We start from the raw sequence: 18,999 nt of genomic DNA, 5'->3' as shown, positions 1-18,999 counted from the left end.
TGGAGGCGGTTCAGCCATAGTGTGGCAACACCGTCATCTATTGTGTTTTTCTTATCTATAGATAAAGGCTAATCAATGAAGTGGAATGTTTGTCATGTTGTGTATATGTCATATTAGGGCCACCTAAAAGCTACCTTATCTGCTTATGTGTATTATGTCCATAAATTACATGTGTTCTCTGGTGGAGAACGCATGTAATTTTTGGACATACGAGGGGATATCAAAAAGTTCTACCCTCAGCTAAATAACACATCAGTAGGAAGATGCCATTTTAATATAAGTTGTCTACATATTCAATAACCAACACGTGAAATTTCATTCCCGTAGGTGATCGAATACCAGAGTTGGAGCCCGGAATCTGAGGAAGGACGCTGTGGTTGGCAAAGTGGAGTATCGAGCAGTGATCAAGTTCCTGCATTTGCAGGTCAAAAAAGCTCAGTAAACTATGAAGAAATGAAAGCTGTCTATAGGCAGAATTGTCCATCCTATGACACTGTAAAATATCTAGGAAGGGGAATTCGGAGCGGTCGTACAAGTGCCTCTGACGAACCAAGAGAAGGGCTATCAACATCCATTGATGGCAAGACGATTGGAAAGTTTGAGCAGCTGGTGGTGAGTGACAGACGTGTGACAATGCATTTCATCGAAAATGCGGTGTGAATTAGTAATGGGTCTGCCCACAACAATTTATATGACCAAGAAAAAAACTATTATTTTTAGGCCACCTGAATAATTAAATTCATCTGCCGGGCTGAGTGTCTTATGTCTGTTATTGCGCGTGTTTTATGGCCGATATGTCGGACGAAAAACCCCAATTTCTGGAGGATATAACCTGGCTATCTATTCCGAAGACCGAATAACTCAGTCACGGAGCGAAAAGAGCGCATTCAAGTTCCTCGCATCATCGAGGAGATTCGAACCTGGGCCTTTTCCTTTACCGGTAACAATACCCCTGTGCCACAGCGCATACATCTTATCTCACGAAACTATTATATTAGGCCACTCGAATATTTTGTTTGTGTCTTATGTCTGTTAATTGCATGTATTCTATGGTCGATTTGTCTATTTTGCTGGACGAAAAACTCCAGTTTCTGGGGGTAAAAAACCTTGCTATTTACGCCTGAGACCAACTAACTCAGCCATGGAGTGAAACAGCCCATTAAAGTTCCTCGCGTCATCGACGGGATTCGAACCCGGGCCTTTTACACCCAGTGTGGGGAGGACGGTGACGATGCCATTGTGTTACCCGCGCGGAACATTTTATATGACCATCTGTACATGTCTAACGTCTTTGCACGATGGGTTCCAAGATTACTGACTCATTTGCCAAAGCAATGTCGAATGCAGTGTTCTCGCCAATTGTTGGATTTGTGTAATGCGGATGTTGAGAACTTTTTTAGGGTGAACCCAACCTATTCTTCTGACCTAGCACTATCTTGTTTCGAGAAACCAAACCATTGCTTAGACGCTGCTTTGATTTGTCTCAGGACGTCATCAATGAAGTGGAATCGTGGTTTCAGGCAAAAAGTGAGGACTTCTATGATGAAGGCATTAAACAACTGATCCATAGATGGGAGAAATGTTTTACTATACATGGAGAGTGCATAGAAAAGGATTAAAGTTCCTGTGAAGTTTCATCTTTCTATGGCTATTATTTCTAGGTAACGGTACGAACCTTTTGATCCCCCTCCCTCGTAATACACAGAAGCTCAAATTTATGGTTATGTCCATAAATTACAATTTCTCTAATTTATGGACAAAAATTAGAGTTTAAATTAGTATATGGTAAGGGAAACCTTTCTATCAAAACACGAGATCGACTAACTCAACCATGTCGCAAGAAAAGCCCATAAACGTTCCTTACGTCATTGAATGAATTCGAAATCAGACCATTTCTATCCGGTGAAGGAAACTTTGGACAGGTAGAGAAGACATTTTGGGGTTGTATAAGAAATAACAAAAAAAAAGGTCACATTACAGGAGTCATTAGTATTAGCATTAGCAGAGGCATATGATGCAAGAAAGCAAGCTTATGCAGCATTAGCCAAAAAAAAAAAAAAAAACACACTCCCATTTCACCCCACCGTTCGTTCGAAATACCTGTCCAGCTAAGCCTTAAATTTATTTAGGCTATCAACTTCGACAAAAAGGGATGGAAATCTGTTCCACCAACCAACTACCCGCTGGCTAAAGGCAAATTTCCGCACATCTATCCTACATTTGTCTTTTTTTAATTTGAATTTATGCCCCCTTAGGTTCCTAATCTGAACAAGTGGAATGATCCCATCAGCATTGAGCATACACAAACCATTCAAGGCTTTATACACCTCAATCAGATCACCTCGAAGGTGCCTAGTCTCCAAACACTGTAATCTGCAAAATTTAAGCCTCTCTTGGTAAGAGGATCCCTTCATTCCATTCACCAATCTAGTTGCCTTTCTCTGTACTCGTTCCAACAGCTCTACATCATTATTGAAATGAAGCTTCCAGACCTGTATACAGTACTCAAGGTGTGGCCTGACCATTGCTTATACAAGGGAATAATCACCTCCTTATCCCTACTTGAAAAATTCCTGTATATCATTGACAAGAACCATGAGCTACTCTTGCAGCCAGTCTGTACTGCTCAGAAAACTTCATATCTGCCTGCACAACCACCACCAGGTCCTTTTCATTTTCTACCACTGTCAGCGTAGTACCTCAGAGTTGATACGTTGCTCTGGGGTTATTGTTTCCCATATGTAATACTTTACATTTGTCAATGTTAAACTTCATTTGCCACCTCTCAGCCCATCTGCTCAACCTTTCCAGATCCTGTTGCAGCAGCATACTGTCAGTAGCGTCCTTAACAACTCTGCCAACCTTTGTATCATCTGCAAAGTTGGACATTAAGCTTGATATACCAATATCAATATCATTTATAAATACAGAAAACAACAATGGACCCAACACTGAACCCTGAGGGACTTACCTAATAACATTAGTCCACGATGAGCAGTGTCCATTGATTACCACTTTCTGTCTTCTCTCCCTCAAACATCCCTTTATCCATAGCAGCAATTTGCCTCCAAAGCCACACTGCTCCGATTTGTGCAGCAGTCTTCCATGTGCAACAGTATCAAAAGCCTTTCTAAGATCCAAGTATATAATATCAAAGTTATTCCCTGCATCCAGTTCTTTTGTGACTGCATCATAGAATCCAAATCAAATTGGTCAGGCAAGACTTCCCCTTAACAAAACCATGCTGTGTCCGAGTTATAACTGAAGTCTTGTCTAGATGATCCTGCAGTGCTTCTTTAACAAGTGCGTCCATTAATTTTTCTGGAACAGACGTTAAACTCACAGGTCTATAATTACTTGTGTCAGCCTTTGATCCTCCTTTGTGAATTGGGGTCACATTTGCACATCTCTCTATGGGTACCTCCCCTGAGTCCAAAGAAGCTCTCATAATTATGGCTAAGGGGTTGCTTACTTCCTTTGCTGCTTCCTTTAATATAACTGGATAGATCCCATTCACCCCGGGTGCCTTTTTTGTTTATCCTCAACAATTTCCCGTCCACTTTCCTCTCAGTTATTACGAAATCATCTAGCTCACTGCCAGAGTTTACTTCACCTCTGGCATTCCTCTTTCTGAATAACTCCTCAAGCGTCAATGTAGATACAAAATACTCGTTTAGTTTGTTAGCCACCTGAGTAGGATCAACAGTTGAACCATCAATATCCAGTGGACAAATCTGATTCATCCTTTTCCTTCTAGTCTAGTTTTTCTTTGCCAAGGATTTCTCATAATCTGCCTTTGCCTGCCTAATCTCCATTGTAACTTGGTTACAGACCAGCTTATATTTAACATAGGCTTCCATGTAACCCATTAATTTATCTGTATCCCATGCATTTTTCTTTTCTGCCATATGTCTCATTAGTTCATCTGACATCCATTTAGGCCTAAACCTTGAACAATATTTCTTAGTTGGTATGTAAATACCAACTAAGTTAATTTTAACCTAGGTGGTTTCTTAGTTAGAAGCTTCCTAGATAAATTCTTTGAATGCTTCCCATTTTAAATTTGCTGTTGGTAACATCATCAGTTGGTCTCACTGTATAGAATTTAAATACCGTCTCAGTCCATCGTAGTCACCTTTACGAAAGCAATAACCCTTCCCTTTACCCTTAATGGTAGTTACTTCTTTGAGTAAATCCCACTTCAGCACACTGTGATCATTGCCACCCAGTGGTTCCTTTATCTGCAGATTCTTAATGCATGAAGAATCACTACTGATAATCAGATCAAGAGTATTCCTCCCTCTAGTTGCCTCCCGAACATGCTGATGTAGAAAACAATCATCCAATAAATCCACAAAAGCCTTGCTAGTTTGTGAGTGACCAACCCACAAATTCCAGTCAATATCTGGGAAATTAAAATCCTCCATTATAAGACTCTCTGATTTACTGGGCCACTCTAGTTCCCTGTACAGTTTCTTATTATACTCATCAGGCCTACAGCACACTCCTACTCTCAATTTTGATCTCCCAATGCTTATGTCACACCAAACTGACTCGACACTGCACTGCACTGTCCAGCGATGTCGATTGGCTTCACTTCCTTGGATTTTGTGTTTTTTTTAACTAAAAGCATAACCCCTCCTCCCTTCCTATCCTGTCTGTACACATTGTACTCCCCAAATTCCAGTTCTACATTCCTTATATCTGTGTGAAGCCACGTCTCTGATATCCCAACAATATCTTCCTTTCATGTTTTGAGCAATACCTCAAATTAATTTACCAAACTCCTAGCATTGGTGTACACGCAAGTATACATGCACCTGTTCCTATTCTTAGCTACCCTAACACAACCCATCTTGCACTGCTTCCAACAGAAGCAGTGCAAGAATCACTTTCACCTCTGCCAGTGGCTACTGTTAATCTATTAGTCCCTGTATCCCCCCAAGCTAGTTTTCCGACCCACCTTACACTGCCTCGATAGCATCAGCATATATTCTTGCACCCTTTCTATTTAAGTGTATCCCATCCCTGTAGAAGCAGTCTCTTCTGTTAACAAGTACAGACCAGGCTGAAAAAAATTCTACCCCTTGAGCCTTGCACAATCTTTCTAGGGCCGAATTGATCAACAAGGCTCTCATCATATACTCCCTCCTATCGTGTCTGGGCAGAATAGCAGACACTTTCAAATTCAACTCTAATTCATGGCTTTTTTTTTCAACAGTGACCTGTACTTGTTAAGTAAATCCGCCGGTCTCCTAATCTTAATATCATTAGTGCCAACGTGTACAACTATATCAACTTTTGTGCCCTTAAAGGATGATATCCGCTCTACAACATCATCAACCTTTGCCCCTGGCAGACATACTCTGATCCTGTTCCACCTATCCTTTTTACAAAGCATGTTCCCCGTTTTCCTGACAATACAGTCACCCACAACTACTAGTTCCTGTGGGTCCAGCGCATTCTGCCTTTGGAGTTGTGGCTGTGTTGCGTGATGATCAAGTGCAAGCTCTGGCATTGATGTGGGCAGCTGAGAGTTTGATGGGCCCCCTCAATTTAGATGCTTCGAGGGCATCCACCGTCCTTGAAACTCTCATATAGGCCCATAACAACGCTGAGTTGTTGCCTGATTTCCCTACACTCCTTACATCGTGCACACACAAAGACATCCCCCATGGCAATATCATGTCCCGTACCCGATTGATCCACAAACATCAAGCAAGCAGTGCATTTTAAAAGGCTGTGATTCAGAGGGCAACTGCATCCCTCAGTTCTCCCCTGAGCCACAGCATTCCCATTAGCTTGAGCCTTTTGCTTTGCTGCTCTGAATCATGATTTCTATTTAATTTCAATAAAACTTCAATTTCAGTACAAAATTATAACCCTAAACTTGTAACCCAACACAGTTATAACACTATATATATTTTTCAGTATGGAGTATTATCTACGAGTTGAGTTTATATAACTTCCGTATCAATTATGTTATGTGTGTAAAATCTAAGTCGTTATATGTATTTAGTTAAAAAGTACAATTTAATTAACAGTGAAGTTTAACATGATTAATAGATTTTACTGATTAATTGACAATATTATATAATATACTATACTAAGCTAATGCTATCTAGTTCGGGATATAAAGTTGTATCGTATAACAATAGCGGCAAGTTATGAACGGTAAATCTACGGACACTTAAAAAAAAAGTACTAAATTAACTTCCAAAATCTCGCTGTCTCAATTCACAATAAACCAAGGATCTTGACTAGGTCTATAAGCTACTTATAGAAAATAATATAATATAGCAATTGGTCAATAGAAAATAATTTAATATAGCAATTGTCAATAAAGCGGCTAACTATGGGTAAAAAACGTCTCGTTCAGGGGAGCTGCAAAGTCGATACAAGATGCTCGAAAACATGGCACATGACATCAGTACAGCGTAGGATCCCTTCCAATGGCTAAAAAGGCCGGAAGCAGTAAACCGTATTCAATATAAGGGTATCTTTAAGTTTCTGTGGCAAGAAATCCCATTCTTCCATCAGCGCAGCCCTTGGCTCACCAAGTGACCAAGGAGTTGGCTGTCCGAATGACATGAGATGCATAAGAATGTTCCACATATGTTTGATGGGATTTAAGTCTAGTGATAGCGCTGGTAATGTTAATCAATGGATATCTTCAATTTCAAGATATTCTTCCACAATTTGAGTACTATGTACAGTGGTATTGTTGTGCATGAAAAGAAAATCTGGGCCAAACACCCCTATAAAGTTGCAAATAGGGTTCGAGAAACTGTTGTCGGTACCTCTGCAGTTATGGTACCCCCAATCAAAACATGAAGAGGGATGTGGCCATTCTTCATTATTCAACCACATGAGAACACTGTCTCCACTGTAAGTGTTGCTTTCTCTGATGGAAGGATGGTACTGCATTCTTCATTGCCTCCAGATCAAGTAAAGCATAGAATGTTTTAGGATAAAAGAGGACTCATCAGAGAACAGAAAGGTACCCCATTTGCCAGGGCTACAAATCGCATGTTCATGGCACTAGTTTCAAAGAGCTCTGCAGTGGTTTGGGGTTAATGGGATACAGACCACTGGCTTCCTTGCATAGCGCCTTAGTCCAGTTAGAAATGTTTCAACCGAGGCTGCAATAACCTTGAGACAGTTGATGATAGTACATTGTAGGGTTCTGTCTCGTTGTTAGAACCAGATAACGGTGTTCTGGTTGACATAGCCCTCGGGAGTCTTTGGCCAGCTCTTCTTATAATGGTACCTGTCTGTTTTGTGCCACCTCCACTCCACCTGTGACTGCCCAACTTCAAGCGGGTCCAACAGACCACAATCTCAAAAAAATCATCTAAACAATGACTTGCCATACTGAGTACTGGCTGTTCCACTGAGGAAGCCAAAAAACAGGAATGATGTGTTCATAGGCATGAATAATTTGGATAACATGTTGCTCTGTAGGGTGTTAGATCGATTTCTCTTGGATACTTGGAATTTTCATGCCAGGATGCCTATATCAAAGATTTGCCTTCTGTGACACTGCTCAGAATAAAATATTCATGAAAAACATTTTTTGAGCAGTGTACATACATAACCTAACCTTATCTACCAGTCTGATGGTGATGCCTGGGTGTGGTAGAGGCCTTCAGAAAACTACCTGCATGACAGTATTGTATTGACATGCAGTTTGGCAGGTACAACATATGGACCGTTTTTCGTGGTTTAGACTAGACCTCTGGTAGAATCACTGTCCTCTCCACACCAAGTGGAAAAGTCCTGCGTTCCAGTTTTGTTTACGACGTGAGGAATTTTTATGGGCCTTTTTCACATGGCTGAGTTAACCAGGCAAGGATAGCATGCTTTTTTTCTCCTGGAAACTCGTTTTCGTCCAGCAAACAGAAAACTGACCACAGGACACAAGCAATTTCCAGAGAGTATATAGAGAGCAATATGGCCTTAGTGCTGATGCTCTTAAAACCCTACTACTACTACATTAGACTGGGGGTCTATTGGTTGTTTTGGACAAAACCATGAATACTGAGGTCTTTAGATGCCCTGGACAATAACGAGCCTTCCCTGACATGATGCCAGAATGTACATAAGGTTTATTTATGCAGCAAGATGAGAATAATCTATGCCATATTGCTCGGGTTGTTAGACTGGTTTGAGGACACGAGCGTCGAAAAGTTGGACTGGCTAGCCAATAGCCTTGACCCGAATCCTATGGAAAACCTCTGGGATGAATTGGATGGTTGGGGGCGTGTGGAAGACTGCCCAAAAAACAGATCTGAACTGGTTTCCTCTGTGAAGGCTGAAAATATTGTAGGAAATTTACTGTGCAAAAAAAAAAAATTTGTGTTTCTTATGCCTGCTTTTGGTTTTTAATAATGGTTTGAGATTTCACTAAGTTTAATTGAACGACACACTTTCACGTGTGGTTGTCTTAGTTGTTTATTGAAATTATCTTTAGGTCACCAGGATAATTAAATGCATGTGCCATGCTGTGTCTTATGTCTGTTAATTGCGTGTTCTAAGGTCGATTTGTCTGCACAAAAAAATGTTTCTGGGGGAAAACATTGCTATCTACACCCGAGACCGACTAACTCAGCCATGGAGTGAAAAAAACGCCATTAAAGTTCGTGTCATCAATAGGATTCGAACCCTTTCCACCCGGTGTGGGGAGGATGGTAATATACCACTGTGCTACTTGCACAGATTTGTTTATTGAAATGTAAGCTTTTATTTAAAATGTAACGTTTTTACTCTGTATATCAATATTAACTATATGGTGCTAGGAAACATCAGGCTTTTGTTGCATCAGTCAAAAAAGAAATCAAAAATAATAAACTATTGGCATTTCCCTGATCATATGTAGGTACCCACCCAGCTAACCTCTGAATTTTTTCCATGCTATCAGCCTCAACTACCTATGGAGGCAACTTATTCCAGTAATTAAGAATTTTCTGGCTAAAACCTACAACTGTCTAAACCACTTTCCACAATTTGAACTTATCATCCGTAATCTTGTTGAAAATTTTCTCATTCATTTTAGTTTTAGCCTTATAAACCTCAATTAGGTTCCCCTCTAAGGTTTTCCTCATATAGATCCTTTTTCACATCTAAGCAGGTTGCACATTTTTGAACCCTTTCAAAAAGTATGATGTCTTTTTCAAGTTGACTCCACACTTGGATAGTGTTCCAAATGCAGATATTCTACACTTTCCTAAAATTACTGTTATTTAAATAAAGTGCACAAAAATGATATTGCATTTTATAATTATAAGGTTGACAACCACTGGTTATTTGATTTTGTAGTAAGAGCCCAGTGAACCATCCAGAAAGTTGGGCATGATGACAAGATCTGCACTGTTTGTCCATACAAAACAAGTAAAACCATGTTTCTCCAATGTTCCTATTTCTGTAGTGTGGTACAAAACAAAAAACTGTGTAAAGAAACCTGAAAATCTGGTACATTCCTGGTAGCTTTACTTATATAAAAAAGCAAAGAATAAACATTACAGAATTTGTTAAAATACACACATTGTGTATATTTTTGGATATAATTTGGCAGGCATGAGACAACTATCAATTCTAAGCTTTCTTGCAGTAGCACATTGAATATAATCACTGCTGCCCAAACACTTGGGTTCATGTCCCGACAATGACAAGGAATTTTTATGGCTTTTTATTGTGGTGGACTTAATTGGGCCTTAGGCAAAGGCTATATAGTTTTAACTCCCAGCAAAAAGCAAACTGACCACAGAACACACAATATGCTGCCTCATAGCCTTGTTTGCATGCTCAACAGGCATGCATCCACACAAAAGTCCCCCCCCCCCACAGCCAGTGACCTTTAACAATCACACCACATACTGTCAGATCACTGACTTTGCACGCCCTGCAATGGAAGACATGAAGGTACGGTAGGACTGGTTTTGACATTCCAAAAATCAGATACCTCACTTCAATCCTATAACATTGTATTGCACAAAGCAAATGCATGCAGCCCAGATCTAGGGTTTCAAGGTACAGTACACATAATGCTTAGTGTTTAAAGGTTTTACTTTCATATACAGTATTATTATTATTTGAGACACCTATAAACAGCATATGGCTAAGAGGGTGGGTTACTTTATTTCAATGTTTACAAACATTTAAAATTTAAAATCATAAAACAGAACATATGATTATTAAATTATTATTCATAGTATATTTGTTTGAATTTGCTGGTACACATTACGAAAGATCTTTCAATATTTTATCTGTATCTAGTTTCTCTGGGTCTATTTTCAAATTATTAAAACAAATTAACAGTTTGCTGAGAAAAATCTGCCCAGTGTCTAACTGTATCATGCTGCACTTGAGTTTTGGTTTTTCTTCATTTATTCTGTTGTATCACCATTGGAAAATGATAAAACTTTACACTTTAGTTCTTTCCACCTTATCCAGTCTATCTGTTAATAACTGTGCCAGACAAAAATGTTTCTTGTAATAATAATTTGCATCCAAGATCTGATGTCTAGGTTAGCATACAGGACTACTCAAGATGGTAAACCGATTCCCAGAAATCTTATGCAGCCATCTCAGGAGCCAGTATTCCCTGCCTAGGAAAGCCTTGATGCTACTCTCAGGGGCTGATTACCAGATGATGCACGACATTGGTGTAACATATTTAAAAATGTATTGGATCATTGGATGAGGGCTTCTGAGGCCAGTGGGCTCTCATCTAGTGATCTAGAGTGCTGCATACATCTTCCTTATATATATATTCAAAGTGAGGTATGAAGGCTAATCCTTCGTTCCACTTAAGCCCAAGGTTAACACGTGAAGAAACTTTTTGTACTTTGGTGCCATTCACAAAAATTGTAATATCTCATTTTTCTTATTTTGGTTGGACCATTTGAAGTTTTCATTTGGTTTCAAATCAATACAGTCTAAGTGTTCTTCATGCTTCCTTATTGTATTGTTTTCCTCTTTGCTGAAATGGATTCTTGCTCTTTAGAGGTAACAAAAAATTTAAATCCATATATGCAACGAATTGTTTACAGCAGCTAAAAATGGAGCAAGTATCACCACAAAGAAGTGGGGGGATAAGACATCCACTTATGGTACTCCTCTGGAGACACAGTAAGTGGCTGATTTATGTCCATTAATTGTAGTAACTTGTCTTTCTTGGAGGGTGTTGGTTAGAATGCTTCCTGTTATGAGAAAGCACTCCAGAATTACTCAGTGCTGGGATAGAGATGTCAAAGGCTGCTGCAACATCCAAAAAAATATCCATTTTTTTTATTATTTAATGCTCGCTGTATCCCATATACTGCTTGGTTACGCACTTCAACAAAATACATCATTCACAGTTTGGCATATGTTCACTAATTGAGACCAACCCTCAGTAAACTTTGAAACTGGTGTTTAAAATTTTTAAATACATAGTGGATTCACCTGATGTATAATTTAAAACTTAGCAACTTGGACAGAAACTAGGATAACAATATTTTTCTCTGAGAACATAAGCCTTAATGCTGAATACTCTGCTTGTTTTCTGTTGGAACAAACGATTAAATATCAAATGCAACAAAGCATACAAATTTTGATTTCAAATATTGAAGTTTGTTTGTTTGTTTGTTATTTGGTTTTTAGGAGCATTAGCAACTAAGGCCATATTGCTCCGGGGTATTTGGTGGTCATTCCCTGACCTTTCCGCATCCTCCGTATTTGGTGGTCACGAGCTCGAACCCTGGTCTAATTAAGAAGCGTGTGTTACGCACTGCTGCTCCTTCCCACCTGGCTACGGAGGCGCCAAATATTGAAGCAACCCTATAGTGTTGATAACATATTATTTTATTGCATTTCTCCCAATTGATTTACCTACATGATGTATTTTTAAGAATGTAGCTGAGTGGCATAATTAACAATTTTTGGTGGAAGAGCATAGCTAGATGAGACAGCCTCAGCCAACTTATAAAGGTACATGGATCAAGTGACAATAGCACAAACAACATGGCAGTTATACATTTTCTTCCACTGATATCCATAATTTAACAAACTATAATTACTAAAAATTCATTGGAATACTATATATTTATTGGCAATATGACTCAATAAATCTCACAAATATCACTTTTTCTTTTACACTTGATGCAAAAATATTGCTACAATTTGACCTGCTTCCCTGATGGGAACTTTGGTACAATTTGAAACTACTGAATTTCAAAGCCAATAAAAATGGTTTTTCAGTATTCACACAATCTGAAAAAGGACAAAATGAAACAAGACTAGACAGGTATGAAAATGGTGGTGCATGCATCAGCAACCTCCTGTGAGTTTCATTATCTTTCCTTTCAATCACTCCCCGAGTAAGTCCACAATGTAAATTCTGCTACTTCACATTATCATCAGGGGATTGTACACATGGGTAATTAGTTACCTACCATCATTTCAGGATGGTCTAGGTTTGAGTTGAACAAGGATTGCTAGCCAGTCAGAGTTATCCTGATATTTTCTCCAGGTCTTTCCATCTCTCACGAAGATACCAGCCTTAGAATACAGATATACAATTTACAGAAAACTGATGCATTGTTAGTCTCATAGCCTGAATAACTTTCATCATGCAATCCTCCAGTAAGGCACTACTCACACTGGCTGGAACATATGTAAATTTCAGTCACTACTGACCTTACAATAATGTAATAGCAGGAGTTGGAAGAATATAACTGGTGCAAAAAAAAATCTATATTAACTAAAAAATAAGTTTATAGAAAGTACACTTTCCAGTTTGAATTTTATTATCTTTTATTACAATGGGAAAAAAAGTTTCATCCATCCAGAGTAAAAAAAGTGCTGCCAATTAATCAAGATTGATCACAAAGGCCCATTAATTGTATAGCATCTGATACATGGTACTGTTTCCTAGTGCAGACACAACAAAATGCATGGTTGACAATAAAGGCCACGTGTTTAGCGTCTGTTACTTTACTGCACAACAATGCTAACTCAACAGCATGAGAGTTACAGTGGCTATAATGGTAGATGCTCAGATAACTTCCCTGCAGACCAGATATTTCTGCAATTACCAGATCCCTTGAAAAAATTTGAAAAGTAACAATTTTTACAAAAATATGAAGACCACAGCAACAAGATGGTTTAATCCTTTCAGGCATACACACATTAAAGATTTTCGTGTATGAGCTCTGCTAGTATGCTGTATATATGTTTTGGAGGACATTTCAAAAAATGTGTCTACGTATGAATTTATGAAGTCTGCAAGTAGGTGCTACGTATCTTATTTGTTTTCAAGTAATTCTGAAGTTTATAATAGATGGCAGAAAGAAAAAACTGTGTGTGTTATGGGGGTTTAAGGTTGCATAAGCTGATGGGGCTATAATGCGCCTATTCGTAGGAAAAAGCTGAAAAGAAAGTTCAGATATATCCCCATCATTTTTATTACCAAGATCTTTTAGAATTTATGATAAAGTCCAATTTTTTTTTTAGAAAAGAGAAAAATTCATTGATGTTTGCATCCTCACCAATAATATGCTGTAATGTCATTGGTTCCCGTAGATTTATCAAGGAAAATAGGATAGATATTATCCTGTTGATAGTGCGGACATTCAATCAGGATATGTTTCACTGTTAAATGTGCTGAACAGTGTAGTGTGGACACTGAGGATCCTCTTTTGTGAGTAGATGGAGGTGAGTCCTTTTCATGCCTGTGCAAGTGCCACTTCTCTTCATACTGTTTTAGTGCTAAAGCACCAAAGCTTTGGTTCGTTTTAATTGGTAGAGCTATTTTTGGTTTGGGTGTGCCATAGCTCTTTCCACTGTGCGAGACATGCCGTTTGTATGATGTGATAGTCAGAGGGTGGGACTGGGGCGAAGGATAAATCAAAAGTTGATGGATTTTTGGCAGTTTTGTCAGCAAGTTCGTTCCTCTTTATCCCCGAATGTGCAGGGATTCAGCAAAAGGTCACTGATGGATGACATTCTTCAATTTGCAATACAAGACTTCTGATTTGATTTAACACAGGATGAACCTTGTAGGAAGAATTCTGCAAGAAAACTGTATTCACAAATTGGAGAGAAAAGATTGCACCCATTACTTTGTTGTCTGACTTAGACTTAAAAAACTGAAACTGAATAAATTTTCTAGATTTCTGATCTAGAAGTTGATAAAATTGAATCAAGTGATAAATAGATTCAGAAGATATTAGTGGATCAAAAGTATAATAACACTGAGATTGTCAGGATATTTCAATGTAGTAGTTAAAATGAAATCAAAATTGGTACCTAATCTGAATGTGATCACGGATAGACCCTCTGCTCTCACTCACAACCAAGTGAATACTGAACGCTAAGACTTGGGCTTTAGTTCAAACTTAAGAGATAAATACACTGAAAGGATAGAATTCAGAATTCACAGGATACCTAGTTCCAGGGCAATGCGACACTGCCACCCCTCCAACTAGTGAACGAACCCACCACTTGGCAGGTATATAGGTACTATATTCACGTAAATGGCAATTTGATGTCAATATGGATAAATGTTGTGAGTTAACTTTGAAAGAGGGATGACAGTGGGTGCCCGATGCATGGGTCACTATATTACGGGGTGTACAAAAAGTGCACTATCCCTGTTCGACAGTATCAAGCGTATTGGGAATATGTCATTTCCGGAACAACATCTCGTGGACAGCACTGTTGGTGGATAAACACTGCCATCGACGTCTGCCTCACATTATTTCAGCCAACCAGAGAGTGGCACAAATTACTGCTGACTTCAAAGAGGGAGGTGCCAGAAATGTCTCCACCAAAACTACCAGGTGATCATTAGCCGCAATAGGTTATGGGAGCCACCGACCCACCAGTCCCACTGCTAACACCACAACACAGGACTATGTCTCAACTGGTGAAAGAACATTGGCACTGGACCCTGAACAATTTGAGACTGTCTCCTGGTCCGATGAGTCCTGCTTCCAGTTATTTCGAGCAGACAGGGCGTGTATCTGACGGAAACCACACGAAGCTATGCAACAGTCATGTCAACAAGGAACTGTTCAGGCAGGTGGGTGGTAGGTAATGGTCCAGGGCGAGTTCAACTGGCACAGGTCGGGACCTCTAGTATATCTAAATGCCTCTGAACAGTCCAGGTTACGTGTCCATCTTTGCAGACCATCTGGATCCCTTCATGGTCATCGTGCATGCACAGAGCAATGGACTCTTCCAGCAGACAATGCATCTCCCACAGAGCCGTGGTGACTAGAACATGGTTCAAAGAGCATTCTGCAGATTTTATCACCATGGAATGGCCTCTCCATTCACCAGATGTGAACCCTGTGGAGCATCTTTGGGAAGCTGTAGAAAAGTCTGTTTGAACTTTGGAATGTGACGGAATTATGGACAGCAGTGCAGCAAAAATGGATGGCAATACCTGTGGAATGCTTTCGTAAACTAGTGGACTCAATGCCTCACTGTGTGACTGTCCTTATGTGGGCATGTGACTGCCCAGATTACCAATATTTTTTTAAAATTGTATAGAATGACTCAAAGTGAACACACTATTATATTTAAAAATCTGAACAGCATGTATCTTTGATTTAAATAAAATGCAGAAAAGCATATTAATCCTGATTTAATTTCAACTACTGTATTTGAAAACCTCTGCAATCCTACAAGTGTTGTACTGCATAGGGCAAACACAGCCCAATTCTAGGGATTAAACATAATAGTTATGTTTTTAAATGGAAGTTTTACTTCCATGCAGTATTTGGTGGTTCAGACAAATGAAATGTGCTACCTGCAGTTAGGATATGGTATAAAGGAGATCATCCTGCAGCTGATGCTTTGAAACAGCTATCCTGGCAGTGTAAGCTTTTTTAAACAAAATATTCATCTCTTTGGGTGGTGGTGCTATATAATTTAACAGGACATTAGCAACTTAGAACTATGGATAATGACATTTTCATGAAATTAAACAATTCCAAGTCTTAGAGTAGAGTACTCAGCAATCAGTCTTTGGCCCACAGAAAATCTCTCTAAGGTTGAAATCAAGGACAGGTAAAGCATAGGAATTTTGATTTGAAATAATGGGCAATTTTTTTTTAGAATAATTTCACTATAATGTTGAACAGTTAAGTCAAAACAAGGAATTAATATTAAAAGCATTTTTGTACAAAGTGTTAATTTTTACAAAATATCAAAATTCCACAAAAAACTCATTTCTTGAAACATATTTTGGAATTTTGCAGTCCAAAATTCCAAAATATGTTTCAAGAAATCACCTTTTCTGAGCCAATTTTCATTCTAGAAACTAGCCCACAAACATTTAAAGAGCAGCTCCTTGACATATATCAGGAGAATAGAATTGCTTATATAAATGTCAAAATATCAACTGTTATTTCTTATATTTTACAGTGCAAAGCAAAAGATCCATTTCTTATGACACTTTTCATTCAAAAATAAAAGTGCCACTCACCCAAACAAATCTGAAATACATTGGAGCTGTTTATAATACAGAAAAATTTGATTTTATTTGAAGTGTTATCTAAAATAACTGCTTACATTTTTTTAAGAAAAAAAGATTATAACTTTCAAACATTTAAGCTTTAAACATCGGACTTTATGTATTTGAGGAAATTTTTTTCCTTCTAAGGCAGAATTTGTGTTATGAAAGGTATTTTTGAATGTATAAGGAGAAAAGACATAAGGTAACTACAAATCATAAACAAACATTTAATTCTTATAAGAGAAATTAAAAATGACTCATGAGTAGAGTTACTGAATTAAAAAGTTTTACTTGCATCAGTTGGGTTTAAAATGTTTGCTTTCATTTATTGCATAAATTAGACAAAATTTATATCAAACAATGAAGAGCAGGCACTTTTTTATTTTATAAGAAACATAACCTTGAACAATTTTAAATAATCAATGGAGCCTAACATCAGCTTTGTTATAATACAATTAAGTTGTACACAGTTTTTTTTTTTTTTTTTTTTTTATATTTTCTTTTATTATATTAAAACTCATCTGTTGGTCTTTTGAAATCTATGTGACAATTCAAAATGGGTGGGATCTAACTGCTTGATAAAAAGAAATAATTGTCATTTCATGGAAAAATTACACCAATTTCAAATGCACAGCTTTTAGTACATGTAAGTCTCGCTACACTTTGTTTTCTATTTTCTTTTCTTTTGTTTGTTATTTCAGGCTATCTTCAACCAGTTCAAGCAGAAATATTACATACATTCTGAAGGAATGAGGCAAATGCTGAGAATTAACTGTCACTCCAAGCATCACCATCAGGAACTTAACTGCACTGAGGTCTTGGTTAGGCACTAATGTTCATCTGTCTACACTTTGCAAAATAACAGATTTGCGGGTACTAGCTCAAAATACAGATAATAAATAGCATCTGACATCATGTCTTAAAGTATACACACAAGCATCTATACAACTTCCACAATCATTGATTTGAATTATCAACAAGCGTTCTTTTCCTACATTATATCCAAACGTGAAAAAATGGCTGCAACTATAATATAAGTATAATACAATGCAAAATAATCTGCTTTGATAGATTATTTGCCTTAACAATTGTGTAACTAAGAGTGAACAGATCATTATTTTCTTCCAGTTACAGGGAAGTACATGATATTTGTAACAATGAAAAGAAAAGGTCAATGCACACAACATTATATATTCCAGCAAATCGTGCAAGTACATAATTTTCAATAATTTAGTCACTAATGATTTGGCAATGTGACTAACCAAAGTTTAAGTGGGTGTTAAACATCCAAAAAAGCACACCTGAATTTAGCTGAAACAAAGAGAATCCTGAAAAATAATTAAGTTTTATGGTAAAAATGGAAACTGAACAACCACTGTTCTAAATTTGTACCACAACTGTCATAGGAGCTCTGGTTATAGGTTACGATATTATAAGCCTCATAACAGGCTACCGGTAAGTGGATGCTCCCAAAGCATGTCCACTCTTTTCCCTAGTGTTGTCCTCCAATTTTTACCACATCATTTAATCAAATTTCAAATTCTCCATTAAAATAAACAAGTATATAACTTTTGACTATCTCTACATAAAATTAATTAAAAATAAGCCAACAGTGCTATTGACAGAAGAATAAAAATCTGAACTCTATTTACCACAAAGTCATTGGCATACGGTGATGTATTTCAGGCATATATAAAACAAGCAATTTCCATTAGTGGTTTGCAAGTTGTTTAACAGTAGAAAAATGAGCAACAACGTATGCACACATGTTAACTGTAAGGACTGTGAAGATGGTATCCCATTAAATATAACTGTCCTGAAAATATACTTAAGAGTGTTTGGTGCCTTCCAAGCCTCACAGTCATAACTTTTATGTTATATATATATATATACATATATATATATATATATTTTTGTATCACGTAGGTCCATCATCATTATTCCTCTCATGAAAAAAGACCAACAAATGTCATTCTGCTAGTATTTCTCTCCAAAAAAGTTCTGGAAGTTCAGATCAGCAGTGTGTGTTGTGTATATATTTTAAAGCTGTGGCAGCTAATACAGGGTCTGAATATAGGCTTGAAAATTTTAGGAGAGAGGAGTCCCACCAAAGTTGAAAGATGTTGGAACTGTCTGATTTTGGAAAACATAACCTCCCCTCTTTTCAATCTGCCGGGACTCTAAAAATAAATAAAATAATTAAATGTTATAATATATAATAAAATTACATATATAAGGCAAATAAAAAGTTTTGCAAATTTATTTAAATTTATAACTACATTTAGCAGCATGATAAAGTAAGAATATAGCACACTGTTAATCAATCATTATGAACATACTGTCATTAATTGCAGTTATACAAGTGGCTAGAATAAAATTTACCCACATTTTTACATTTATACAGCTATTTTTATATGGTTGGGGAGGAAACACCCCCATGCACCCACTGCCAGGTTAAAATGCATAAATGGGGGGGGGGGGAGATTTCCAAACAG

At 37.7% G+C, this 18,999-nt stretch overlaps 1 protein-coding gene across 2 annotated transcripts in view; it reads right to left on the bottom strand.

The window, feature by feature from the left end:
* Positions 1 to 17,019: 17,019 nt before the first annotated feature.
* Positions 17,020 to 18,999, bottom strand: part of msk (importin-7 msk) — a 205,955-nt gene continuing 203,975 nt past the window's right edge. For both annotated transcript variants that reach the window (XM_090383499.1, XM_090383500.1), the window contains exon 23: positions 17,020 to 18,684. In XM_090383499.1, coding sequence (XP_090239625.1) covers positions 18,593 to 18,684 — 92 coding nt within the window. In that variant the 3' untranslated portion in view covers positions 17,020 to 18,592. The remainder of the gene's footprint in view (positions 18,685 to 18,999) is intronic.

This window comes from Mastigoproctus giganteus, chromosome 10, assembly GCF_048544385.1.
Source record: "Mastigoproctus giganteus isolate SK-2022 chromosome 10, ASM4854438v1, whole genome shotgun sequence".
In the NCBI taxonomy this organism is placed as follows: Eukaryota; Metazoa; Arthropoda; class Arachnida; order Uropygi; family Thelyphonidae; genus Mastigoproctus; species Mastigoproctus giganteus.
Note: the sequence above shows the minus strand (reverse complement) of the source record. Positions and strands in the feature narration are given on the sequence as shown.